Below are 24,296 nucleotides of genomic sequence, written 5' to 3' on the forward strand. Positions count from 1 at the left end.
CTGTGTTCTCTGGGCCCTCAGACGGGCCTGTGCTGTTGTCTTTCTGGAACAAATCCTTAGGAGCCTGCGGGTCTCAGGGAACTGAGTGCCAGGGATGAGACTCAGAATTACATTGACGTCAGTTTCAAGCTTCCTGTGTCACAAGGAAATGTTCTGTCGCGTGGACGCCCGAGTCTGTAGTCGGTCCTTTTCATTCTAATCTCTGGAAGTTACAGCGGGCTGCTCGCGTTACGTGTGTTTTAAGGGACATTCTCAGGATGCGGGTGCCCAGGTCCTTGCCTTGCTCCTGACCCGGATTCTGCTCTCCTGGAGTGTTTCTGGGAGGAACTTCCAGACTCGTTGGGCCTTGTCCAGAGCTCCTGTGCCAACCGCACACCTGGAGTCGAGGATGCCAACCTATAAAACGTGTCAGCAGACTTTTCTGGAAAGGGCCACGTAGTGAGTATTTTAGGCTTGGCTGGCCGACAGACATTTCTTTGTTTACTTGTGTTTTTGTGTGTTTTATGCTCTTTAAAAATATAAAAAGACATTCTTAGCTTGAAAGCTGTACAAAGAACAGGCTGGCCTGTGGGTCACAGAGCCTGGTCTAAACCCTGAGGGGTCTGCCTGGCCCAGAGCCGGCCTCGCCTGCTGACACTGTAACACGCCGGAAGGAGGAGCTGCACCCACAGGGCTCCACTGCATTTCCTGCAGCGGGTGGTAGATGGGCATTGCCGGGGCTGCCCCTTCCCTGGGCTTCAGCACTGGCAGCTCTGCCCTTTGTCCGTCCTTCCATTTGCTAAGGTCAAGGCCCTGGGCTGACCCTTGACTGCTGTCTGTCTCTCACACCAATACCCAAACTGTCAGCACATCCCAGCGGCTTTTCTTTCAGAGTATATGTAGGTTGTGAGCACTTGTCATCAGCCCTGTTTGTCATTGTACCCTGCCAGACCCCCTAATCCCTGGCTTATTGCAGGCACCCCCCCCCCCCCAGCTTAATATTTCCCTCAGAACACGCACAACAAACTAACACACTATAGATCACCAGTTTAGCTCATTTGGTTTCTCCACACCCCCACCCCCTCCAGAGTGCAAGCTCCCAGAGGGCAGGGCACTTACCGAGTCTGTTCACTATTACATGTGCGGTGACTAGAGTCAGATTCTCCAGGATTGCTATTGATAATTGAAAGGAGGTCTCTGTTGTCGCGTGTGTGAACTCAGTAATGCGTTTAGTACATGTGGTCTTCATCTCAACCACACGCGTGTACTGGGAAAAATAGGTGCGTGTAGATGCACGCACAGTTCTCGGCCGTGCTGAGCATGCCTGCCCTCTGGGATGCCCCTGGGCCTGGTCTGCAAGGGCGCCCCCGGAACCCAAGGCTGGGGCCAGGTACGCGTCTCCCGATCCCAACCCCCTCCTGAGTCCCACGTGTCAGCCTGCCACGCTCGTCTTTGGAGACTCTCCAGACACTTTGGCCTCCCACACTGAGAAGGCAGCTCTTCTGATGCCCAGAGTGTATTGTATCCACTCATCCCGGTGTTTCCCATGCCCTCCGCCCTCCCATCCAGTCCCTGTCCAGCTCTTAGAAAGCAAAGGCAAATCCAAGAAAACATGAAAGAAGTCCAGCACTAGGGACACCGGTGCAGCAAGAGATGGGCTGAGTGTGTTTGGAAGCCCCGTGTTTTACTTCATTTTCTGGCTGAAGTACGTCAAAGAAGTGAAAACTGCAGCCTGATCTTGATACAGGGGTGATTCCTCTCGACTCCCTTAAGTTCCTTTGAACAGAGTCCTTGTCATTTTATACCATTTATTTGATCCCTTTTCCTTCACAATGAGACCGTGAAAGGCAGGTGCTTCAACCGAAGGCTTTGGTTCTTATCCGAGGGTTCTCCGAGGGGGCACCTGGCCGTGTGTGCTCCTGTATTCCCACGTGGGGAACAGCATTTAGAACATTGTAGAAACCTAATGCCCATTGGCTAACCAATTGCGAGCCTAGTGGAAGACTAGGGTGGTGTGAGCATAGGGCTGGGAAGGGGGGGTTTCCTTGCAGTGGAACAGCAGGTGAGTTCTTAGAAAAGGAGGACGCTGAATGTTGCAATGGTTTAATAGAGGGAACATGACTCGGCTTGTCATGTGCCCTGAGACGGCTGTGCAGTGACAGGGTTTTATCATCGGAAAGCATGGTTTCTCTTTGTTGCTCTCTCACTTAGAGATCCCTTCCCCACCTTCCTGTTGCACCACCAGGACCAGCTGCCTTCCTGGGAGCTCAGTTACACCTTTTCAGGTGGGCGGGAGGAGGGAAGCCTTCACGGGCTCAGAAGAATCGTGGAGGCCAGCTCTCCCCACCAAAGCTGCAGATGACGCCACTGGTCCAGGCAGGCACAGTGACAGGTCACAAAGGGTCGCATGGTCACTGAGCAGCTGTGCTGAGATGACAACCCAGGCTTCTGGAATCTTCACAGACACCTCTTTGCACCCCACTGCGGGCCCCCTACTCCATCACGGCTCCTTCCAGTAACTCAAGGGATGGACACACCCCAAACCCAGGCTGTTGTCCTGGCAACAGGGCTTCTGTTTGGCGCCTTGAAGGAAACAGCCACTGCCCCAGCTGCCCCCTCCCGCTGGCCAGAGGCGTGCCCCCAAACCACCCTTGCCATCCACCAGAAGTGACTAATGGAGCAGGACAACTGAGGATGACAGCATCAGACAGTCTCTGCTCCCCACAAAGTAGTCTTTGTTTGGCAGAGCTGGGGACGGGGTCCCACGCTTTATCATAGGTGTAATATATGCTGCTACTCATTCCTCTGTGTCCTTGTCTGGAAAAAAACGGAGATGATGACTATGTCACTGGCGAGGTTTGACAGTAACACACGGTCAGGCAGAAGGAAGTGGCGTTGGGGGTGCGGGGGTGGGGTTGGCTGTGTGACTTCTTAGCACGTCTCTGAACAGCTGGGAACAAGGAAGTCATGTTAGAAAGGACAAAAGATCCCAAGACTCCTTTAGCCTTAAGATGTAATGACTTTATGTTTGATTTTTAAAGCAAGGCTCTCTGGCTGCCGGAGCGTAATGTGGGTGAATTGGAGCTGAAACAATAGGCTCTTTGTGCCGTCCTCTGCATTTCATTCCTTGACGGAGGTCAGAGAGCCTGGCAGTCTGTGGAGAAGACCCTCATGGAAGCTGCCGGACCACTGGAACTTGCTGTGGGATATTTCCTGGGAGCTCTGGGGAAGCCTTGCTCCGACTGCCTCTGTCTCAGAAACAAAGGGGTGAACGCTCTGCCGTGCACGCCACTTGTTTCCCAGGCCAGGCCCTGCCTCCCGCAGGAGAGGCCGCTCCCAGGGCAAGTGCACAGGTGTGCCGAGCTGCGGGGGAAGGAGGCGTCTGGAGGCCATAGCTGACGCTGGAGATTCCTCTAAGACCGTTTTCAGCAGGATTTCTGTCGTGTGCTTGTGGGGGCCCCATGCAGTCCCAGGCCCTGCTGGAGGAATCCTGCCAGGGTGACCTCTTCTCCCAGCCCAGACTCTTTCTGGCAAGGGAAGTGCAGGCTCGGAGCTTTGATGGGGTGGGGCTGCTCTGTGGAAGGCCAGGCTCCCTCTAAGTCAGCATGCCCCCAACCCTCCCTAGGTAGGTCATGTCCTTTTACTGATGCTATGACGGAACGCCTCTCCCCCTCACCTGGGCAGGTGTATGCCTAAGGAAAGGCCGCACAGCCTCCCCCACGTAACATGTCGGTGGCTGTTTCTCCAGTGAGTCCTTTGAGAGCTGGTTCTGGGCAGAAGGGCGGCTCGGACAGCCGGGTGCCCTGCTCTGGGCCTCCTCACTTGCTATGTCTGCTCTCCCTGCTGCCCTGCCAGCTCTGAATGCAGGAGCCTGGTGCAGTGAAGTGACTGAGAGCAGCTTGCTTCCTTCTTTTTTCCTTATGAACCTTAATGGTGTGAGGTTGTGTTGGAGAGAGGTTCTTGGGGCCCAGTCGAGCCATACCAGACACACTTCCTGGGGCGTCTCTGTGTTTATTAACACATGAAAACCCAATCCCCTAAGGAGTTTTGTGGGTAAAAATAACACACAAACCTGTTCAACTGTATCTAAACCCAGTATGTCTCAGCCTTCTCCGGTCACGCTTAAAAATACTGTTTGGAGGAAAACACTGGCTTAAAACTGTACTCTTCCCGTTGAATCTGCGTTTCAGTAGGTTTATCTGGGTTTAAATGAAAACTACTTTTTTAAAAAACTTTATTTTAGGTCGGTTTAGATTTCGTTGTACAGATTCAGCTTCCACTCTAGATTTAGGTTAACGGATTTGGATTTAGGTTTAGCAAGGAGATGCTGGTAGCACAGGGAGTTCCCATGTGGAAGAGGTTTAGCTTCACGGCAGAATGGATGGAAAAGCATAGATTCCTGCATCCTCCCTGTCCCCACACACGCAGCCTCCAGCATCACCCACCAGAGTGGCACACTGATTACCATCAGTGAACCTATAGTGTGAGGCGTCATTGTGACCCAAAGTCCCGAGTTGACTGGATTAGCTCGGTCACCATAACAAAATTCCATAGCCTGGGGGCTTACGCTACAGGGACCCATTCGTTTTCTCACAGTTCTAGACACTGGAAGTTCATGATCAGGGGGCCGCCCAGGTTCTGGGGAGACCTGTCTTTCTGGCTTGCAGATGGCTGCCTTCTCGCTAAGTCCTCATGGTGGGGAGAGGGGAGAGAGGGTGGTGGCGGGGAGGCAGGGAGACAGATCTTTCTTAAGGCCACAGTCCTGTGGGATTAGAACCCCACCCTTATGACCTCCTTTAATCCTAATTACCTCCTAAAGACATAGTCACATGGGGACTGAGGGCTGTAACATACGCATTTTGGGGGGCCACAGTTCAGTGCATGGCATTTATATCAGGGCTCACTCTTGGTGTCGCACATTCTGTGGGTTTGGACAAATGTGTGATGACGTGCACCCACCATGACAGTACCATACTGCGTAGTGTCACTGCCCTAAATATCCGCTGTGTTCTGCCGGCTCATAGCTTCTTCCCCTGCAGTCAACCGCTTACCTGTGTACTGTCTCCCTAGCGTTGCCTTTTCCAGAAGGTCATATGGGTGACTCACACAGTCTGTAGCCTGTCAAGACTGGCTTCTTTCATGTAGTCTTGTGCGTTTAAGTTTCCTCCAGGTTTTTTCGTGGCTTGGAGCTCATTTCTTTAGCGTGGAATACTGTTCCGTGGTCTGGATGGACCACAGCTTGTGTATCCATCACTGACTGAAGGACATCCTGGTGGCTTCCCAGTTTTGGCCGTTATGAGTAAACCTGCTCTAAACATCCTTATGCAGGGTTTCATGTGAATGTAAGTTTTCCAGTTGCTGGATAACTACCTGCAGCACAGTTGCTGGAACTAGTAAAATCTGCTGTTGAGTTGTAGGCATTGTCTCCTTTGCAGGAAGTAACAGCCAAGCACCTTCCTAAAGGGCTATGAAACCATACACTCGGACAAGGCAGCGTCTCTGTAGTTAATTTTTACTCAGCTGCCATTGCCATGTTTCTAGGGCTGCTGACAGCTCCAAATTACGAAGCGGTGTTCTCCATAGCCACTGCCAGAAGGGGGCGCTAGGCTGAGGCCCCGGAAGCTGAGACGCGGGACTGAAGTTCGTTCTCTTGCGTCCACCAAGCTCCATTGTCAGTCAGGGCGTAAGATACAGGAAGGGGCCCAGCAGAGTGGTTGGTGACTGAGCCTGAGGGCCCAGCAGTCTGCCGTCCAGCGCCCTGTGTGTGGAGCAGGCTGCCTCATCCTCTCTGCACCTTGCTTTCCTCATTGGTGAAACTGGAAGAATAGCAAACTCTTGATGTCTCAAAGGCACGTGCAGATAAATGAAATAATGCATATTAAACAGTCAGGGTGTGTGTGTGCGCGTCTGCGTCTGCCTGTTACAAGCACTGCTGAGCAGGATGGAAAAGAGACACTCTTGAATAATGTATCATCAAGTTGGGAGACACACTAACACATGTGGCGGACTTGGAAAGCCACACTTACCCAGAGTCATAGACAGAATCGATGCAAGTTCACGTGCAGAGGCGAGCCCAGTTCCAGGCAGACAGGCTGCACAGTTGTGCTCTGGCGGGCGGTGCTTTTGTTGGATTTCAGCCTACATGGCTTTGGAGGCAGATGGAGCTGGGGTGGGGTAGGGGAGTTGCTCTCAGGAGTGACAGATAGCTGTGGTTCTCAGACATCGCTGTGGATGAGAATCTCCTGAAAGGCTCCTGGAAACCCAGGTTGCTGCGTCTCTCTCTCTCCCCGACCTAGAGAGCCTAGCTTACTAGGGCTGGGTTAGGGCCCCAGAGGTTGTGTACTTGCAAGGTCTTGGGCCACACTGGTGTTTCAGGGAGCCTATGCTAGGAAGCACGGATAGGCTGCCTGCAGCAGAGACTGAGACATGGGGACAGCTGAGGACTTCTGAGGAACCCAGGAGACTTCTCAGAGCACAGGGACTGACGCTGGGCATGGAGGATTTGGAGGAATGGTGGGGGTGGGGTGGGGGGTTGGGGAACAAACATGGGCGAGACTCTGCCAGCCTTGAGGACCAGGGATTTGTTGGAGGAAGTCATGAGCATAAAAGGGGACAGTGATTGGTCGACCACTGCTTTCCCTTCCTTTAAGTCCTTTGAAGGGGTGAAGGTTGGGGAAGAGGGACCCGTAGAAGTCCACAGCCCCAAAGCCCAGGGGCGGGATGGTGCCGGCCTCGTAGTAATCGGTGGACTGTCCACCTCAGGGGACTGCCCTCCCTTTCAGCGCTCTCCCATCCTCGCACCCATACCTCTCCCAGCACAACGCACAGCGCTTTGTAACCCTGGCAGGAGCTTAGTAAGTAACTTGCCTTATAAACATTGTGAATCGCTTAGATTGAATAATACTTATAATCGACCAGATGTTCTTAAAATCTTTTGTTGTTTCATGACTTGACAGTCACATGAGCAAAACAAAGACTGTTATTTTCTTTTATTGTGCATTGTGATTCTCTTAGCACATTCGTATTTCGAGTTGCAGCTGTTCAGTGTTTGCAAAGTCATATTCAGCCCATCCTGTGTGAGGAAGGACCAGGGTGGCCTTGGACAATGTATACTTTCTTTTTGGTAAAATATATCCTATTGTTGTCACCATTTGAGTCATGATTTTGAATGTACCTCAGAGAGTATCTCCTCTCGTGGAGAAAGAATACTGATGTGGGGCAGGAAACTGGAATCTGACCTGCCTCAAGGGGAGCAGTGGGAAGCCACACTGTCTCGAGGTCAAGTGGAAATCACGGTCCGGGAAGAAAGGAAGTGAGAGGTCAAGCCAGCAATTCGTGCTGAGGGTCACGTCTTCGGGGAGGTTGTAAACAGGAAAAGCAGCCAAGCTCAGAAGCTGGGAAGAGTGAGAATTGTCTGGGAACGCAAGCCAGCGAGGACCCGTGGTCCAGAGCGAGAGGCAGTGGTTGACCCGCGATGTGCCTGCCAGGACTGGCGGTGGGGCGGCCTTCACGGACTCCACGTTGAAGGGTTGAGCCCTCGGTTTCGGCCCTTCCGATACCCACTTTGGGGGGTATCCAGGCTTGGACCACACTGCACAGCGGATGACGACGTCAGAGGCTTCCAGAGGTTTTATGTTTTCTTCTTCAAAGGTCACGGCCATCAGCTTGAACTTCCTCAAAGGCGGAGCTTGTGGTAGCTATTCTCTGCTCAGCCACATGTCCCCTCCCTTCAGTCCATACCAGTTAACGGCCTGGTTCTTAAACCCGACATGTAATAGTGACATCTGCTTTCCAAGCAGGTAATATGTCCCCGTGATTTTAAATATATGACTCCTCACTCACTCTTCGTACCAAGTGTACATGGGAGGTGACGATGTATAAGGTTTTGCAGAAGGAAAAAACTGAAGTTTGTAGAGGTTACGTAATTTCACCCAAATCACATGACCAAGTATCCTGGACAAGAGTTTGAACCCTGCTCTGCAGGTTCCAGGAGGCTGCTCCAGCCCTGCAGAATCTGAGCCCAGGCCTTTTCAGCAGAGGCGACAGCCACCCCCAGCTGCCCAGCAGAGAAGCCACTGAGGAGCTGCTGCCCCCTGGGGGACGTTTCCAGTCCTGAGCCCCGAGCCTGCATAGCTTCCGGTGAAGGTTTGTAATCCCTCTTAGGACTAGCTAACATCCTTAGTCAAAACCTACTCATCACTCTGTACAGTGAGCCGTCAGAGATGTTACTTAAGGGTTAACACAGAAAAACATGCAGAAAAAAAAGATGAAAAACAATCTTGGCCCATGAGCCCAGGGTCCAGAAAGCTGTGGTGGGCATTGAAAATAATAATAGTCATGAGCATGGATTCAAGGTGTGGAGAAGTGTTCCGAATGGAATGAATTCGGGGAGATGCGAAGGCTTGATTCTGGTGTCCGCTGCGCCCCCAGGTAGCAGAGTGACCCCCAGATCATCGAAGCATTCTGGCCCCTTGGCCTTAGGTCAAGTGATGAGAGCTTGCTTGAATTATCTGCAAAGCCCCAGTCAACTCAGAAATTACTTGCATTTGTGTCAAAGAGCTCTGACAACGGAAAATGCATTTGCTTTAGACTAAGCCTCTCAGTTATTAAGTGTCCTGGGAGGAGGAGACTGCGTCCCTTGTCCCCGCTTCCTCTCCCTCCTGATGCTGAGCTCCGGCCTCACTCCCAGTGTGTGTCCCGTCGTCTTCTGGAGCTTATAGGTCAGGTCGCCTTGCTTAGCTGTTACATTTATGTCACTCTTGTTCCTCTCTCCTGTGTCGGGACGTCGCATGTCCTCCGGGTGTTGCCAGGGTTGTGCAGTGCTGAGTGACACGGGTCTTCTTCCCACCCCATGCCCTGGGGAGGACCCGCAGGGGTGCTGCTTAGTCATCCCCAAGGCGCTATGACTGACAAACCTTGAGAAAGGAATAGAAGTTTTTACAAACTCGTCATAACAGTTCCTTGTCCGAGGAGTAACTTGCACAGATGATGGGAACGTGCAGCCCCTAATTTTAGAGATAGTGGTGTCACCATTGTTTGTCACGGGTTGATACAACTATGGCTGAAGGAGACATTGCAGGGGAAGAGGAGACGGGGTTTTTGCTGAGCATTTCCTGGATGTGTCAGGCCCGTTCACCATCTCTCCTTACCCTCACAGCAGCCCATCACACAGATGAGCAAACTGAGGCTGCAGTGGTCCAGCACTCATGCACCGCACTAGCTATGGGCCTTCTGTCTGCTGTCAAAGCGCAGACTTCCTTCTCACCTCCCCTGGTGCCTGCACACTCTGTGGTCTGGTGGAAGGTCTGAGGGTATTTCTTTCTCCCGTTTTGCTGTCCACTCCTTTTCACCTGTGTGAAATGTAACGTCCAGTCGTAACCCAAGCTTCACCCCCGCCGGGCTCTTCTGTGCTGCCCAGTCCTCCCAGGCCTGTCATCGTGTTCACCGGGGGCCGGGGGCACCAGTTCCGGGCAGAATCACACACTGCCCTGTGTTACCAGTTAGCTTTTTATGTGACAAAGGATGTTCGTGAGTGGAACCTGAAGACCCCGGGTCCGGAACTGTGTCTCCTGCGTCTTGGCATCCTCCCGAGATCCTGCAGCCGTCCGAGGACGTTCTGGTCACTGCTTGGTGCTCTGTTTTGTTTTCCCTTTTCCTGCGGGTTATGTCTTTGTCGTTACACATGCAACGCTCTGCTGTGAGTGCGGAGTCGGGAAAAGACCGTCCTCTGTCTCTGGCCTCACAAACCAGCCAAGGATGCAGAGTCTCCTGTACCCACCTCGCTTCCTTCCTGAGGTCAGAGAGCAAGGTTAGGAGGGACGGAAACCACGTCTTCTGAATCACGTCCACCCCTGAGATGTGGCTAGCCAGCAGGGAGAGTGCAGATGGCCAGGAGTTTTCTCTGGAATTCTAACAGTCTTTCGCAGCTGAGTGTGGGGAGCATGGGGTGCTGGTGTGATAAAGCACATTCTTACCTGTCTCAGGTACCTGGTAAGTGTCATAAAGCTCAAACCAAGTGCCGGGGGGTTCAGGGTAAGGGTTTGTGTCTCCAGATGCAGGCATGTGTCCCTTCAGTCAACCGGCAGTCATGGCGAGTCTGCCATGGCTCAGATGCTGGCTGGGAGCTGGGGCCCCACACGTGCCCTGAGTTCCCGGGGCAGCAAGCTGTGGGCATCGGTGTGGCACATGGAGCCACAGGAAAGTGCATGCTCTCGGGAACACAGACTGTGGGCGGGTGAGGAAGTGGCCAGAGATCGCTCCCTGAGGATGGGGAGTGGAGGTCACATCCACTGATGTGTGTCGAGTGTCTGATTTCCTAGGCACCGCTGGGTGCAGTTAGCCGCACACGTCTGCCAGAGGCCCTGGCCTTTATGATGTTTACATGTCAGGAATCTGCCAGGCGTTGGGGCAGCGGTGCTTGGGCTGTGTCTGGAGGGTCGGTGGCACTTGGGTGGTGTGATGGAGGCCAGCGTGGGAAGGTGTGGTCTGTTTGGAGAGCATGGGGCCTGAAGGGGAAGGACTTCACTGACCGGGCTCCCTGGGATGATTCCACAGCAGAAACTAGAGACCCGTTCGAGCCCGTCCATGACCTTTTTAACAAAAGCTTCTGTTCTTTGGCTGCTACGGTTTTACGCTCCTGGGCTGGCGGCTGGGCCGGTGGGAGGTGTCTTCCTCGGTGCCCTTTGGAGGCCTGGAGGGAAGGAAGGGGATGGGGTGGCCTTTGGGGACTCTGAGGTTAGACATGAATGTCACCATCCATATGGGAAAGAGGTCCCCTATGGTCTCCAGTCAGGGGCTAAAATTTCTCAGAGGACCGGAGCGAGTTCTCTGAGACCCTGGACCCATCAACAGTCACTTTGCCACCCTCTGGGGCCCTGGTTGCGGCCAGTGATCCCCGCATCGGTTGTGGGGAAGGCTGTGAGGGTCTGATGGCCTGTGCTTCTCTCGTTTCAGACTGCTCTGCCATGACCACTGCGCGGTACCGGCCCACGTGGGACCTGGCCCTCGACCCCCTCGTGTCCTGCAAGCTGTGCCTCGGGGAGTACCCGCTGGAGCAGATGACGACCTTGGCCCAGTGCCAGTGCATCTTCTGTACTTTGGTGGGTCTCTGAGAGGAAGCGTGTCTGCCAGGGTGGCGGGATGAGCCTTTGCTTGTGTTTTTACACCCCTCCCTCACCCCCCCACAGGCCTTTGGCCGCAGAGTCGCTAGTGCCGAGTCCCCCTCGGGAGGCTTTCACCTGCTATCGGAGGAAGTGTCGAAGTCAGCCAGGGCCCCAGGTAGATTTCCAGCACAGTTGCCTCTGGTGCAAAAGGAGTCCACTCCACAGAGCTTTGGAAGCCAGGAAAGCACCGTAGAAAACCTGAGAGGCATGCGTTCTCCTTTCTGGAAAGGAAAAGCTTCACCACGCCCTGTGTTACATTTGGTAGTTCCGTGGTTTATAACACGTACTCACCTCATAACGGCGCTCACCTAATGAGCATGCACAGCCTGTGTCAGCTTGCCCTGGGTGCGCTGAACCAGAATGCATGCCTACATCTTGAAGTCATGTTTAAATTCCCGTAAGACGGAGCCGGCGTTGTTTGGGGCCAAACAATCTGCTCTTTGTGGTTCGAGGGACCTCTGTTTCCAGCAGGCCCAACTCAGACCCATATTTTCACATCAGGAAGGGAAAATGAGAATGTTGGGTTCATTTTTCAGTTCATCTCATTTAATTTTACTTGATTTTTCTTCACATTCAAGGAATTAAAAAAAAAAAGGTCCAGAGAAGAGAAAAAAAACAAACAAAACACAACCATTTTGTTCAAATTAAAAAAACACAATCAGTCACTTCTGAATTTAACTGTTGTAAATGGACCACATGGGTGGCCTGCCTAGGTATTTATCTAGATTAAAATCTGTCACTAGACAGTCTTTCCTACCTTTTGCAGGAGGTGTGTTCTTCATTCTTACTCATATTTCACAGACCGTATTTCAAACGCTTAAGTCTCCTCTCCTGACTCTCTCTGCCAGACGCGGGCGTCCCGAGGGGCAGATTCTGAGCCTCCAAGCCCTGGTTTGCTGCAGGACTCGTGATGGCCGGTCGACGAAGGCTCACAGGCTCGCACTGCGGCGAGTCTCTTTCAGTGTTGTAGTTGACAGGCAAGGAATGGGCCCATGAAAGCTGGCAGGGACCTCCGCCTGCAGCACAGGACATGGCCTTGGCCTTCTGAGATGGGGAAGGAAAGCAGAGAGAGCGCCGATGGGAGCTGTGGACAGAGACCTCCTTCCATTAACCCAGGAGGGCGCTCCTCCTTTCTAGAGGGTGAGGGAGGACGGTGGAGCAGGTTGGGCGGATTGAATAATTAGCTTCTTGCCTCAGGGACTTCCACAGTGCCCACCAGTGGACTAGAGTCCCCTCTGCCCTGGTGCCCTGGGCGAGTTTGCTGCCTCTCAGTAACCCGCCACCCTGGGGGACACCTCCGTGACCAGGGTTTGCGTCCTTCCCCTTGAAGTTGTCCCTGAGCCTGGCCCTTTAACCCAGGCTTTCCTTTGTTGTTGTTTTGGTTTTTAATTTCTGGAGAATTGTAGTAAAAATAAATCAGCAACTCCAGATCAAACACTTAATTTAAAGCAGGGCTTATGAAAGGAGGAAAATGGCACTGTTTTCTCAAAGAGGGGTTGCAGGGAGTAGCAGGAAATAGGGTGACAGTATGGTTTTATTTTGTTTCATAACCATTGCTGAAAAATTAAAATGTTGAGAGCAGTTCCACTGTTTGTGCAGCCACCGCAGTGTGAAGCTAGGAAGCCCCTGTGTGCGGCAGGTGGGGGGTGTGGGGGGCCCCTGCCTCATTCCTTCAGTCACTGTGTTCCCCTCTGTGTGGGCCTCTAGTCACCCCAGCCCGGGACACACACTGGGGAGGAGCCCGTGGCCAGCGGACTTGTAACTGTCCTTTCCCTGGGGGACAGACAGGGAAGGTAGAAAAGGGTGACGGTAGAAAATTGTGTGAGACTGAAAGCGGGAGACACTTAACAGAATTATTACTAGACAAATAGGTTAAGTTGTCAGGTGACTTGACCTCAGGAAGAACGGGCTCCCTGGGGAACAGTGTTTGGAGTCAGGCATCCACTCGGTCAAATTCAGGCTGTCTCGGACCTCAGGCGTCGTTCACCTCACCTGTGAAATGGGCTACAAACAGTTTACGAGGTTCCAGTGGGAGAACATATATAAAGTATCTGTGGATGGCAGGGCTTCCCGCAGGCCCAGGTCCTTCTCTTTTGCCTCTCAGTTTGGGCTGAGAACTGCAGGAGTGAAAGAGAGCTTGGGGCAGAGTCCCCAAACGTGTGTCCTGGGGAACTCTCGTCCTAAAAGATGTACTCAGCATGATTGTTGTGGGTCAGTGGGTTTGCTAAGCCACATGCTGCGTCCCTCTCCGTGTACCCCCACCAACACCATCTGGTGCCCAAGAGCATGGCGGAAACCCTGAGCAATCCATAGCTAGGGACAAACTAGATTTTACCTGCGTGTCCCAAATTTATCTGAAGGGGAGCAATGTTTGCCTGCCAGGTACGAAATGGCACAACCACGAGGCATTCCTGGGATCAGCCTGCCCTGGAAGCATGGGTGCTGGAAACAGTTTTCAGAGCCTCCTTTAGCTCGGGGTCCGTTTGTTCAAACGAAAGTCTCCAGGAAAGCCTAAAAATGTGTACAATGGTTGGAACCAGCCCTGCTCTGTCAGTGTGGATTTTGCGACCCCAGCCCAGCTGATTGTCCTGCATGTTGTCTCCGGGGGCTTCGGAGGACCCTGGGTCTACCCCAGGACTCTGCTCTGTGGGCTGGGAGGGTTAGGATGTAGAGGTCTCATCGTGGTCTCGGCTGTCCAGACAGGAAAAGCAGACTGGCAGGGTGGGGTGATGAGGTGCGTGCGGGGGCTGACAGTGGACCCAAGAGGTGGGGCGTCCAGGGGCCCAGATGACGATGACAGTGACACCTCGCTCTGCAAGTCCCTCCTGTGTCCCCGTGGGCGGAACTGCTTCTCCATTCGTGTTGTCAGGCATCGCCCAAGCCCCCAGGTTCTCTGCCAGCATTGCTCACAGGCACTACCAGCGTGGTTTTCGTCTTTACTTCTGGCTTTTAGAACCCATGTAAAACGTTACTTTATGGATAAGATAAAGATGATGGGGAATAGCATGTGTTGATTGCCGGTGAAATCCCAAATGCTTTGCTATGTTATCTCAATTCTCATGAAACCCTGTGAAATGGGCGAGATTCTCCACCCAACACAAAGGAACCACGGCTCGCCGGGTGTGTCGTGACTCCTGTGCTCTCGCCCCTGGCATTATAATTGGATAATTATCTGTTGAAGTTGTGAGATAACTGATTCCTGGTATCGGCTTTGCTGAGAAACTTGGCACAGGGCCGAAGGTCTGCTCCAGAGGCATTTCTGTGCCACACCCTAGGTCAAAGGCAGACGGCTTCCTTCACACACCTCCGTGTCCCTGCACCTTCCTACCGAGGCAGGACACTGGGGACCTGCTTTCCCGCTCTCTGTATTCTGTGCACTTGACTCTCATCCTGAAGCCCCTCCCCGTCTCCCAGGAGGCGCCCAGAGGTCCTGCAGCAGTCAGGGTCCTGGAACCCTGCCCTGCTATTGGCAAGATGCCCAAGTGGGTACACTCATCGGTCTCCCCAATCCCTCCTTATTCTTGAGATAAAAAACAAACACACACACACACACACACACACACACACACACACAAACAGAAATATTGGTTTCTCCACTTGATGGAGGGAGGACACCTCACAAGGTCGGCACGTGTTGCTGGGTGTACTGATGGGGAAAGCGATTAGCATAGAGTCTGGTGTGTTCACATCTGACCCCTGAGAGCCAGAATTGATAGGACAGTCGGCAGACACGCCAGTCTCTGCTTGTGTACTGCATATTCATTTTTACGGAAGTTTCTCTGTGAGCCCCTTTGTTACTTGTCTCATTTCAAGACATTTGTTTTGGTGGATTTGAAAATGCAGCTTGTGAGTCAGGACGCACTTTATATCTGGGAGAAGACTGGGCACAGAGCGTGGCCAGACACTTGGGTCGTCTTCTTAGCTTCTGTAGTAAACAAACCAATTCTACCCAAACACAGTCATTTTGCAGAAATTGTGCAGGTGCTTTCTGGTGGCATGGAATGTTTGCTCTGGGCAGCTTTCAGCGATGTGACACCTTGTTGGCGTGGGCAAGTTCTTGACCGGTGACGTGTAGAGTCGTAGATGTCCCTGCGTGTACGTTTCACACCAGCTGTGATTGTTGTGCTTTCCTCCTCAGGGAGAGTACACGCTCTCTCATGACGGACTGCTCTGCACAAGATCCTGAGACGCTTTGTGTTTTATCGGTTTATGGCGTTCCATGTCCTCCAGAGACCCCAATTAGACCAACTTAATTCTAGAAAGTAAAATAATGATCTTGTCGCTACGGCTCTGATTTTCATTTGCCTGTGACTAAGAAACATGTCACGTGGATAGACAGACCACAGATAACATCGGTGACTGTTTACTTAGCTGCTGCCATGTAGTGACATTGTGCTCGATGCCTTTATATACTTCCTTTGTCACTATCACAAAAGTCCAGCAGGTCAGGCCTCCTATTTTATTGTTGAGCGAGCTGTGGCCCAAACTCCTCAAGGAACCGTTTGCAGCCTCTGTCTGTAAGGACGGGGATTCCTCGAGTCTGTCTGGCTCCAAAGCCTGAGGTCTCTCTCTGTGCTCAGATTCACCATAGGCCCAGCCATAAACGGCACATTCCAGTGACCTCCCACCTGCAAACATTCCACTGCGGCAGGGGCTCAGCGTGCCACTCAGCCCCTGCCCTGCCTCCCAGACAGACCACCTGGTGCCAGCACAGCGGGCTCAGGCCTGATGGAGGTTCCGTGTGACATCCCCCCACCCCTGCCCTCTCTCCTCTGGGGAGGCCTGTGTGTTGGTTTCGAAGAATTCCCCTCTGAAACCTCTGCCTCCCTCTGCCTCAGGTGGGGCTCCAAGTCTGGGCTCATCCTTCCTCGGTTCCCTGGGAGCTCTCTTTGTAGTCGTTGGGTGGGTGAAATGTAGGTGATTGTGGAATAATCTTAAGTCCAGGGCCCTGGGTCAGACAGAAGGACCAGGCTGCAACGTGGTCCTTGGCTCATGGGTACCAGCATTGCGACGGACACTTGAAGTCATAGCTTTCTGTGTTAGTGCTCTTACGAGAAGCTGTGGGAAGTGGCTCAATTGAGGATGTCCTTGATTTCTATTCTTTAAAGAAATTTGCCATCTGGAGTCGTTAATGAGTGGCACTCCAGTCTGATGGAATGGTGAGAATTGCCATTTAGATCCAATTATTATTTACACGTTGAACATATAGTGCCTCCATGTGGTCTTCCAGACTCTCTCTGGTGTACGATTCTGACCACTGCCCTCCAAGGCAGTGAAACCATCCCGATTTGCAGTTTGGGGAGATGAGGCTGAGAGGGAACTCACCTGGGCCAGGTGCTGGGAAGAAGTGCATCTGGACTTCATGCTGGGCCCATCCATTCATAACGACTGAGCATCCTCGCAATGAAATAGCTTGCGCGTTTTCAGGGGTACACTTAGGAAACATAGCTGTGGGCTTTTCTCGGTGAATCGCTGTTACAACATTGAGTCGTGTGATTATAGTGATGTTGGCATCATGAACCCCACGTACGGGACTTGGGTTGTGATTATAAGCCGACTTGGGGCTGCTGGTGAGACATGTGACACTGTTGTCCCCTCACGTCATGGACAGGTTCCCGACTACCCTGAGTTCTTCTGTAAGCTCTTCTGAGCTTCTGCCTTGGTCACTTTTGGTAGTGAGCTCACTAGGGAAGGCTCTGTCTCTCCTTCCAGTTCTTACTGGGCTCTTCAGGGAAGCCTGGATTTCTAAGAAGAGTAGGCTGTAAAGCAAGAGGAATTGGTTCTTTCTGCGAACTGCCTCCCCATCTCCGATATGGAACCTGCTTTGTGTCTCGCACTTGACCTCTGGCTTAGTTCACGCGCTCGGCCAGCCTCCAAGTAGGTGAGCCTGTAGTAATTGCCGGCTAGTGAGGTGTCCGTGCAGGAGGTCTGGCGGCTGTACCTGGGCTCCCAGCAGGACAGCGGGCATCTCAGAGTCGCGCGGCTAGGCTTGCATCCGGGCTCTGTGTGCCCTTGCTGTGGATAAGCCAGCAAGCTCCTTTTCTGGTGACTCAGTTTTCACATCTGACAGATGGAGTAGTCATCCGGTTCCCGTGAGAATGTTCCAGGGAAGATGCGACACAAAGGACTGTGAAGGATTGAGTGCAGTGCCTGCCATCCGGTGTGCACTTGGTCTGACTCCCCAACCTCCATCACCGCTTCTCCCCTGGCTGCCAGTCTTACTGGCCTTGTCTTTGCCGGGGGTGTGTGCAGGGACCCGACCTGCAGTCTTGGTTCTGTAAACCAGCGTGCAGTGCTGGGCACAGAGGGGCCCCCCATAAGCATTTGTTGAGTGAGCAAAACCTCTGATTCAGTGGTTGCTATAGGCTGCACAGTGGAAATATGAAACTGTAATGGAACGATGTGCTTGATTGGTCATTTTTTTTAATGGATCACGGCCTTAAAGTTAGGATGTTTACAAATATCTCTCTCTCTCTCTCTTTTTTTTCCAGTGCCTGAAACAGTATGTCGAGCTCTTGATCAAAGAAGGATTAGAAACTGCCATTAGCTGTCCGGATGCCACCTGCCCTAAACAGGGCCACCTACAGGACAAGGAGGCACGTGATGCAGGACAAGTCGGGCTTTGTGCTGCAGACAGCATGTCCTGTGGAGCTTCTCAGGGCATTCTGGCTTCGGTTTCGGCTGACCTTGCGTTTGCGCTAGCCCTCACTCAGCGTGTTACACTCCTTACTTGTATTTTTTCCCCCCTTAGATTGAGTGCATGGTTGCGGCTGAAATTATGCAGAGATATAAAAAGCTGCAATTTGAACGAGGTGGGTACATTATGTGGTTACGATTCCTGTGAGAGAATCCAGATAACTTGGTGGGGGGCACTCTCAGTAGATATGATTACACATCATTTGGCTACCGTAGAAGGGAAAAAGTCGCTGTGCATTAGACTTCTGAATTCTTCTGCCATTCTGAATTCTCTGAAGTGTTCAGAGTTGGAAGGTCTTCGTTAGGGGTCTACATGGTAGCCACAAGGATTCAGGAGACAGAACTTATTTATAGGAATGTGGGCTAATGGGGGAGGTTTAACGAGATGTGACCCTCCTGGGATGTTACTCTTCAGCCAGGTTAAGGCCTAACGGTTTGAGGGCGAAACTCTTAGACCTGCACTGAGTGTGAGACATAAAGGCAGAAGGCTGGTGGCTAAGCAGAGGACAGGTGTACGGTCTCCACCCTGACAGCAAAGCGGAGCCTTTTGCTTGGCACTCCCTGTCCACCTCGTGCGGGCCTAGACTAGTAGGTGCTGAGTCCCTGTAAGTGTCACGTCACAACAGCCCTTACGGTGTCCTTATCTATGAAACTCCCACCCCAAAGGCTGACTCACCCTGATTCCCATCTCCCGGGGTGCCCTGCCCAGCCCTCCTGCCCAGACTCGGGGGTTCTCCAGAGGCATGGCGTGGCCTGTCCACAGTGGAGCTGTACAGTTGATGGCAACGTTGTTGAGGGGACATTGCAAGGTGCTGTGACGTTTATCCATCAGGACAGATCCATCTCTTTGCTCCCTGAAGTATGCCACAATCGCAACACGATGTTTTAAGGAGTCTATGGATTCCCTTTGGCCTCGTTTTTGTATATATTCTGGGCCTTGGGCTCATCAGAAAAAGAGCAGATAACCAACATGTGTCAATGACACCCCTTATGCACCACTTTATGGTGAAGACACTGCATCCAAATTCTAAACTTTTCAGCCCAGTTTGTGATGGCTGATGTCTGCTGTCCCCCCCTCCTGAATGGGTTCTCATGTCATTGTATTCGCTGCTTCGAGGCAACCCTTGGTCAGGATAGGGATGGAATGCAGAACAAACCAGAGGAAAGTGTCAGAAGACTCCTAGTTTAGCTAAAAGCGGAAAATCTTTTCTATGTGTGTTTTTCTGGTTTGTTTTTAAAGAAATACTAAAGATAGCTGTGTTTCCTCATGAGGCTTCTCAAAAAAAAAAAAAAAGGAAAAAAAAGTGTGGCCAACTTAAAAAAAATAGCATTTTTGGTGGCATTGAAATTTCAAAAGCTTGTTTATTTAAATGGCATTTATCATTGGATTTGGACAGTTTATAATTTAAATATAATGCCATGTGATACAACAGTCAGTGTGTAGAGCTATAAAATTGATTAATTTGGCTTTCTGAGACTTTCAGGCTCTTCTGAAAACATTTTCCAGCGAAAATCTTGATGGAAACTGGTGGTTATTTGGGTTACAAGAAAATGAACTTTGTATGACATTGAATTTTATTTAAAAATGCAGCTGGGTAAATGTTCCTGCCTAATAATTTTTTACTCTTATTTTTCTTCAGTACTTTGGCTTCGTCAAAGAAGACTTTTTTCTTTTGCATAAAAATGAAGCCAACTTGACTTAGGTTAAAAAAATACATCTCTCAAAGCTGTCACTTTAAACCTTTTTGCTAGCATTACATTAAAAGCCAAAAAAAATATGGACTCAGACTTAATATGACTAAAGACCTGTCTGAATGAAATGTTAACATGTTAGAACAAAAATACAGCTATTGATTGTAGCCAGTCATCGAGCAAATTTAGAGATGTGATCAGAAAGCGAGTTTTGACTTGTTCTATCCCTTTGCAGCGTAGTTAATGCAAGATGCCCTGAAAGAAAGACCGTTCCATGGTTTTCTGAAAACATTCAGTTACCGAGATGTCCTGTGGTTAAAGTTGCAAACACTATCTCCATTGGGTCTTAGGATGTCTCGTTTGATAGAAGAGCCTTGATTTTAATTGGAACTTCCCCACTCCTCCAGCTGGGTCTTCGGCCAGTAGGAAGCTGAGCAAGAGGATGGCGGGATTTTTCCCTATCTGAGTACCTGCCCCCCCCAGCTTGAAGACCCCAAAGGCTGGGAGGGGACAGGCTTTCCAGGGAGAGGCCCATCACCCTCTCTTGCGTGCCCCGCTGAGCTACACCCATGCTCCTGCCTGAGCATCGACCCTGCCGTGTGGGAGGTGTTTCGGTACCTGTGCGTCTCTCCTGAGGCCCCTGGTACCCAGAGACAGGCCTGACTTCCTGGGTTCTTCATCCTGCTGACAGCAGCACAACACCGCAAATGCAGGCTGAAGTCAGGGCTTGTGTTGTTTTGTGTTTTCAAAGGAAAGGAAAGCCTGGAGAAGGTAAATGCCGGTTCAGGCTTATCCATCAGTACTCAGGCCTGACCAGAGGCAAGGACCCCTGACAATCACGCTGCCTCCCTACAGGCTGGGACCTCAGCTACCATATCGGCTGCCCCTGTAGTGAGACCCACTACCCGTCCGTGACGGGACGCTGGGTGCATGCCTGTCACAGTGCACTTCTCAAAGGAAAACCATGCTTAAGAAAGAAAAGCACCTTTAAAAAAAAGTCTTGGGTTTTTATATAAGTAAAGCTTTTAGGGATCTGCTTTATTAATCTGTCATGAATAGATCTTTAGGAGATTGGAGTTAAGATTACTTTCTTCTAGCATGCCAGAATATGTACTGCGTACTTTGCTTGAAAACGTCCCAGATACATGTAAGTCTATATAAAATGTTAGATCTGTTATGACATATGCGGTATCATGGATCTTATGCATATTGTTAGGTACACATGTGATAGACAGTTAGATAGACCTATGACAAGCTCTGGGGGCTGTCCAGTGTGCATCTTCTGAGCGAGCTTGCACCCCAGCTTGCAGAACTCCGCACTGAGGAAGATGATGTAGAATTTTGCTGGAATTCTAAGAGAAAAGTGTGGGGCCGTGTGCACAGAGCACGCTGGGAAGGGTGTTTGCAGTTGGCAGAGTATTTGTCCTTCACTTCTCTGCTAGGGGACCTCTCCCCATGGGACAAGCAGTGCCATGTCAAAGCTCCAGGAGGACAGAAGTCACACAATTTAAGTTGTCACCATGGAAACCTTAACTAGGAGGGAAACCTGCCCTCCACACTATCATTGGGCCTCTCATGATAAGCAGCCTAACAGCTACATTTTTGTGTGCAAGGAAAATGAAGGGGACATGGCCCACTGCCCTGGAATGTGTGAAGATGCTCTGCATAGCTTGGGAGAGTGGCCCTTCCCCGATGTCACAGGCTGCTCAGTGGGAACCGGAAGGGTCTCCACTGGGCAGGTTGTCCCTTTAGGCTATTAGACCAGCACCAACCACAGTGTCACGGTGGAAAGCAAACAGCTGAGGATTCCTTTCCATGTGTCACTGACCAGGCTGTGTGCCCACAGCGCCCTTCCTCAGGGGACCCCAGAGCTGGGCTCCCCCACAGCACCCAGAGACCTGGTAGGGAGGGTCTCAAGGTGACTCTGGGCTGCCTGGTGTTCTGCTCGGCTTTCATCTTTAGGAGGACGCCCTGGCGTTTTCCCCCTGAAGCCAGGCCTTCCCAGCACTCCATGGAGCACCCGGCGTCCCTCTCTCCTCCTGTCCCCTGTCCCCTCCCTCAGGCCAGCAACACCAGCTCTTCCCGCCCTTCTCTCCTCCCCTTCCCAGGAGACAAAGGCTGCATTTTCCCACAAAAGCCATCTCCTGGGACCTGACAGCCAGAGACATTCTTAGAAAAGCAAACATTGAAACCATGAACTAATGACAAGAGCTAATTTTACTAGTTCACTCACTGTTACAAGCATTATGATTTTACATTATTATCATGAAAGTCCGTGAAAGAGGAACACGTTTTCCTGAATTCCAGAGTTCCTTTGTGTTATCAAGTTCTTCTAAGTCTTCTGCCAGGCCTACCAAGTTGATAGTTTTGTGTCATTGATTAATTCACCTTAAAAAACAAAAAAAGACACGGGGAATTTAGATTAGATAAGGAGTCAGCCAGCCATGACCAGTGGGCCAAACTGGCCTGGCCCTTGGCCTGGTGTGTTAATAAAGTTTTATTGGAACACTCATTTATGGATCAGCATCTCTGCCTTTGTGCTACAACAGCAGAGCTGGGCAGTTGGACAGAGACTGCATGGCCCTCAAATGCTGGAATACTCACTGCCCCTTTATAGAAAAGGTTTGCCAGCTCCTGGAATGGACGATTAGACCATTTTCAGGGTTGTACCTGACACAGGCTTGTTCCTAGAGCGTTGCCTCTGGCTTCCCCGTTTAATTGGGAACATGGCAGACACACGTGTGTCCTGTGCAGCTTGTTTAGGTGCGGCCTGGGCCCACATCCAGCCCTGCCCAGCCCCAGCCTGTGTACGTCCCCAGTGAGTACAAATCACGCTTTCGATGTGGGTGAGCTGCCCCCGCCCTGGCTGTCAGCTGGCCACACGGCCCAGAAGCTTGCAAGTGCTTTTCATTGCCTTCCAAGTTTCCCAAGCAAAATTCAGTTGTCCGGGGTTCCTTCCTGAGAGCAGCCCTGCTGGAAAGCTTAGAAAGCCGTGGCCTACTTGCAGGCCTTTGAAAGCGGCCCCGTGACCCCCTGGCAGGGCGTCCGCATTCCCTGTGGTTTCCTGTCGGGCTCTCCCTCCCACTACCCCTCAGAGAGTTCAGTGTCACACCGCATGGGGGGATGAAACGCATAACCAGCCTCATGAGGAGGGAAGGGCAGCTCAGGACCCACGGTGTAAAGAAACGTGCATGTTGAACAAAGATGTGAAGGATGTGTCTGGGAGTGTCTGGGAGCCTGGTTTTCAAAATAACTTCTGGTTTCGTTAAATCATGGCTCTTAGCAACTTGGGCTCCAGTCGGGTTGGAAAACCAGCTGCTCTACACGGGAGATAGCTCCCGGCGTAGGTTTGGGAGGGAGACAGTCTCAGGCGGGTGAGCTGTTTGGTTAGAATCCAGCCATCCTCCATCCCTCCTCCCTTCTATCCTTAAACATTTTCTGAAGGTCTGCTGCCTGCCTGGCACTGGGCCTGAAGACATGGGCCTGAGTTCAGGAAGTGTCCCCGGGAGGCAGGCGAGGAAGTAGGGCAGTGCCCAGGCCACGGCGTGTCGGCTCCCAGGAAGCCAGGACAGGCTATCCAAGGCCAGCAGGGCCATCCTGGTGGCTGCAGGCATACTGGGTGCAGGCAGCAGCAGCGTCCAAGAACTGGGGGGCACTGGGAGTGGGGTCAGAGGGGGAGAATGCCTGGAGAGGAGGAAACAGCCAGACAGCCACGGTATGTGTGCTCCGGACATTCGCCAGGAAAAATGTAAAGCAAGCACTGAGGGGAGCCGTGGGTCCGAGGTCCCAGACGCCCTCACCTGTAGTCTGACCTGCCGCTCTTGTCTTCCTGTGCTAGAGGTGCTCCTGGACCCCTGTCGGACTTGGTGCCCAGCGTCCACCTGCCAGGCTGTGTGCCAGCTCCAGGAGATGGGGCTGCAGACCCCTCAGCTGGTGCAGTGCAAAGCGTGCCACACCCAGTTCTGCTCTGCCTGCAAAGCCAGCTGGCACCCCGGTCAAGGCTGCCCAGACACCATGCCGATCACCTTCCTCCCCGGGGAGACCAGGTACGCCCTGCGCACAGCAGGTGTGGGCCGAGGGCTGGGAGAAGGGACAGAAGGGGCTTCCTCCCTCGAGGCGCCACAGGGAGTACATGCCTGTGCCACGTCAGCCCCTTTCTTGTGACCCGCGTTCACACCGGGTTGGTTTGTTTCTTGACTGTATATTTGAGAACTGGTTACATGCCAGGCAGTGTGTGCAGGGCCCTGGGAACCGGAAGATGCACAGAAGACAAGCATGTGGTTAGTGAGTCACTGTGAAGGGGCTAGTCCTCCACTGCCTGACATTGCGCTGAAGGTGACCCCGACCCCGAGCGGTGCAGGAGTGGGGACTGTAGTAGGTGGCAGTGAGTATAAACACTGGAAGGGCCACCCAGCAGGTTCCTGGATGCCTGAGGCCCCGGGGACCACATCACCCTAGAATGGTGAGCCTGTTGGGAGGAGATGGTCAGTCACAGCTGCGCGTCTGCCCTCCTGTCCCCTCAGACTGGTGCCCAGAGGGGCACCGTTCTGCACACGTTGAAATTTAGAAATCGATAATGCTCAGCTTTTTGTGTCCTGTAAAATCTGCGGTGGCAAATGGTTCAAACAGATAGAGTTGGTCCTGTGCCTGCTGAGACCACGATTCTGATGGATGGACTGTCACCATCCACCCCTGGTGTAGTCGTCAGCTGCTCCCTCCATTCCTCTCTGCCCTGCTGCTGTCCCCTCCCCCAGCCCCCACAGCTGG

At 52.1% G+C, this 24,296-nt stretch overlaps 1 protein-coding gene across 7 annotated transcripts in view; it reads left to right on the top strand.

Moving 5' to 3' along the window:
- The window catches only part of RNF144A (ring finger protein 144A), a 97,111-nt gene that overhangs the window by 55,246 nt on the left and 17,569 nt on the right, over positions 1-24,296 (top strand). For 5 of the 7 annotated variants that reach the window (XM_019757622.2, XM_074331652.1, XM_074331655.1 and 2 more), the window contains 4 exons: positions 10,933-11,078; positions 17,633-17,737; positions 17,893-17,953; positions 23,368-23,575. In XM_019757622.2, the coding sequence (XP_019613181.2) occupies positions 10,933-11,078; positions 17,633-17,737; positions 17,893-17,953; positions 23,368-23,575 (520 nt within the window). Of the gene's footprint in view, positions 1-8,103; positions 8,125-10,932; positions 11,079-11,996; positions 12,119-17,632; positions 17,738-17,892; positions 17,954-23,367; positions 23,576-24,296 lie in introns of those variants that run through there. The other 2 variants (XM_019757626.2, XM_074331657.1) reach the window with 2 other exon arrangements.

This window comes from Rhinolophus sinicus, linkage group LG05 (genome assembly GCF_036562045.2).
Source record: "Rhinolophus sinicus isolate RSC01 linkage group LG05, ASM3656204v1, whole genome shotgun sequence".
In the NCBI taxonomy this organism is placed as follows: domain Eukaryota; kingdom Metazoa; phylum Chordata; class Mammalia; order Chiroptera; family Rhinolophidae; genus Rhinolophus; species Rhinolophus sinicus.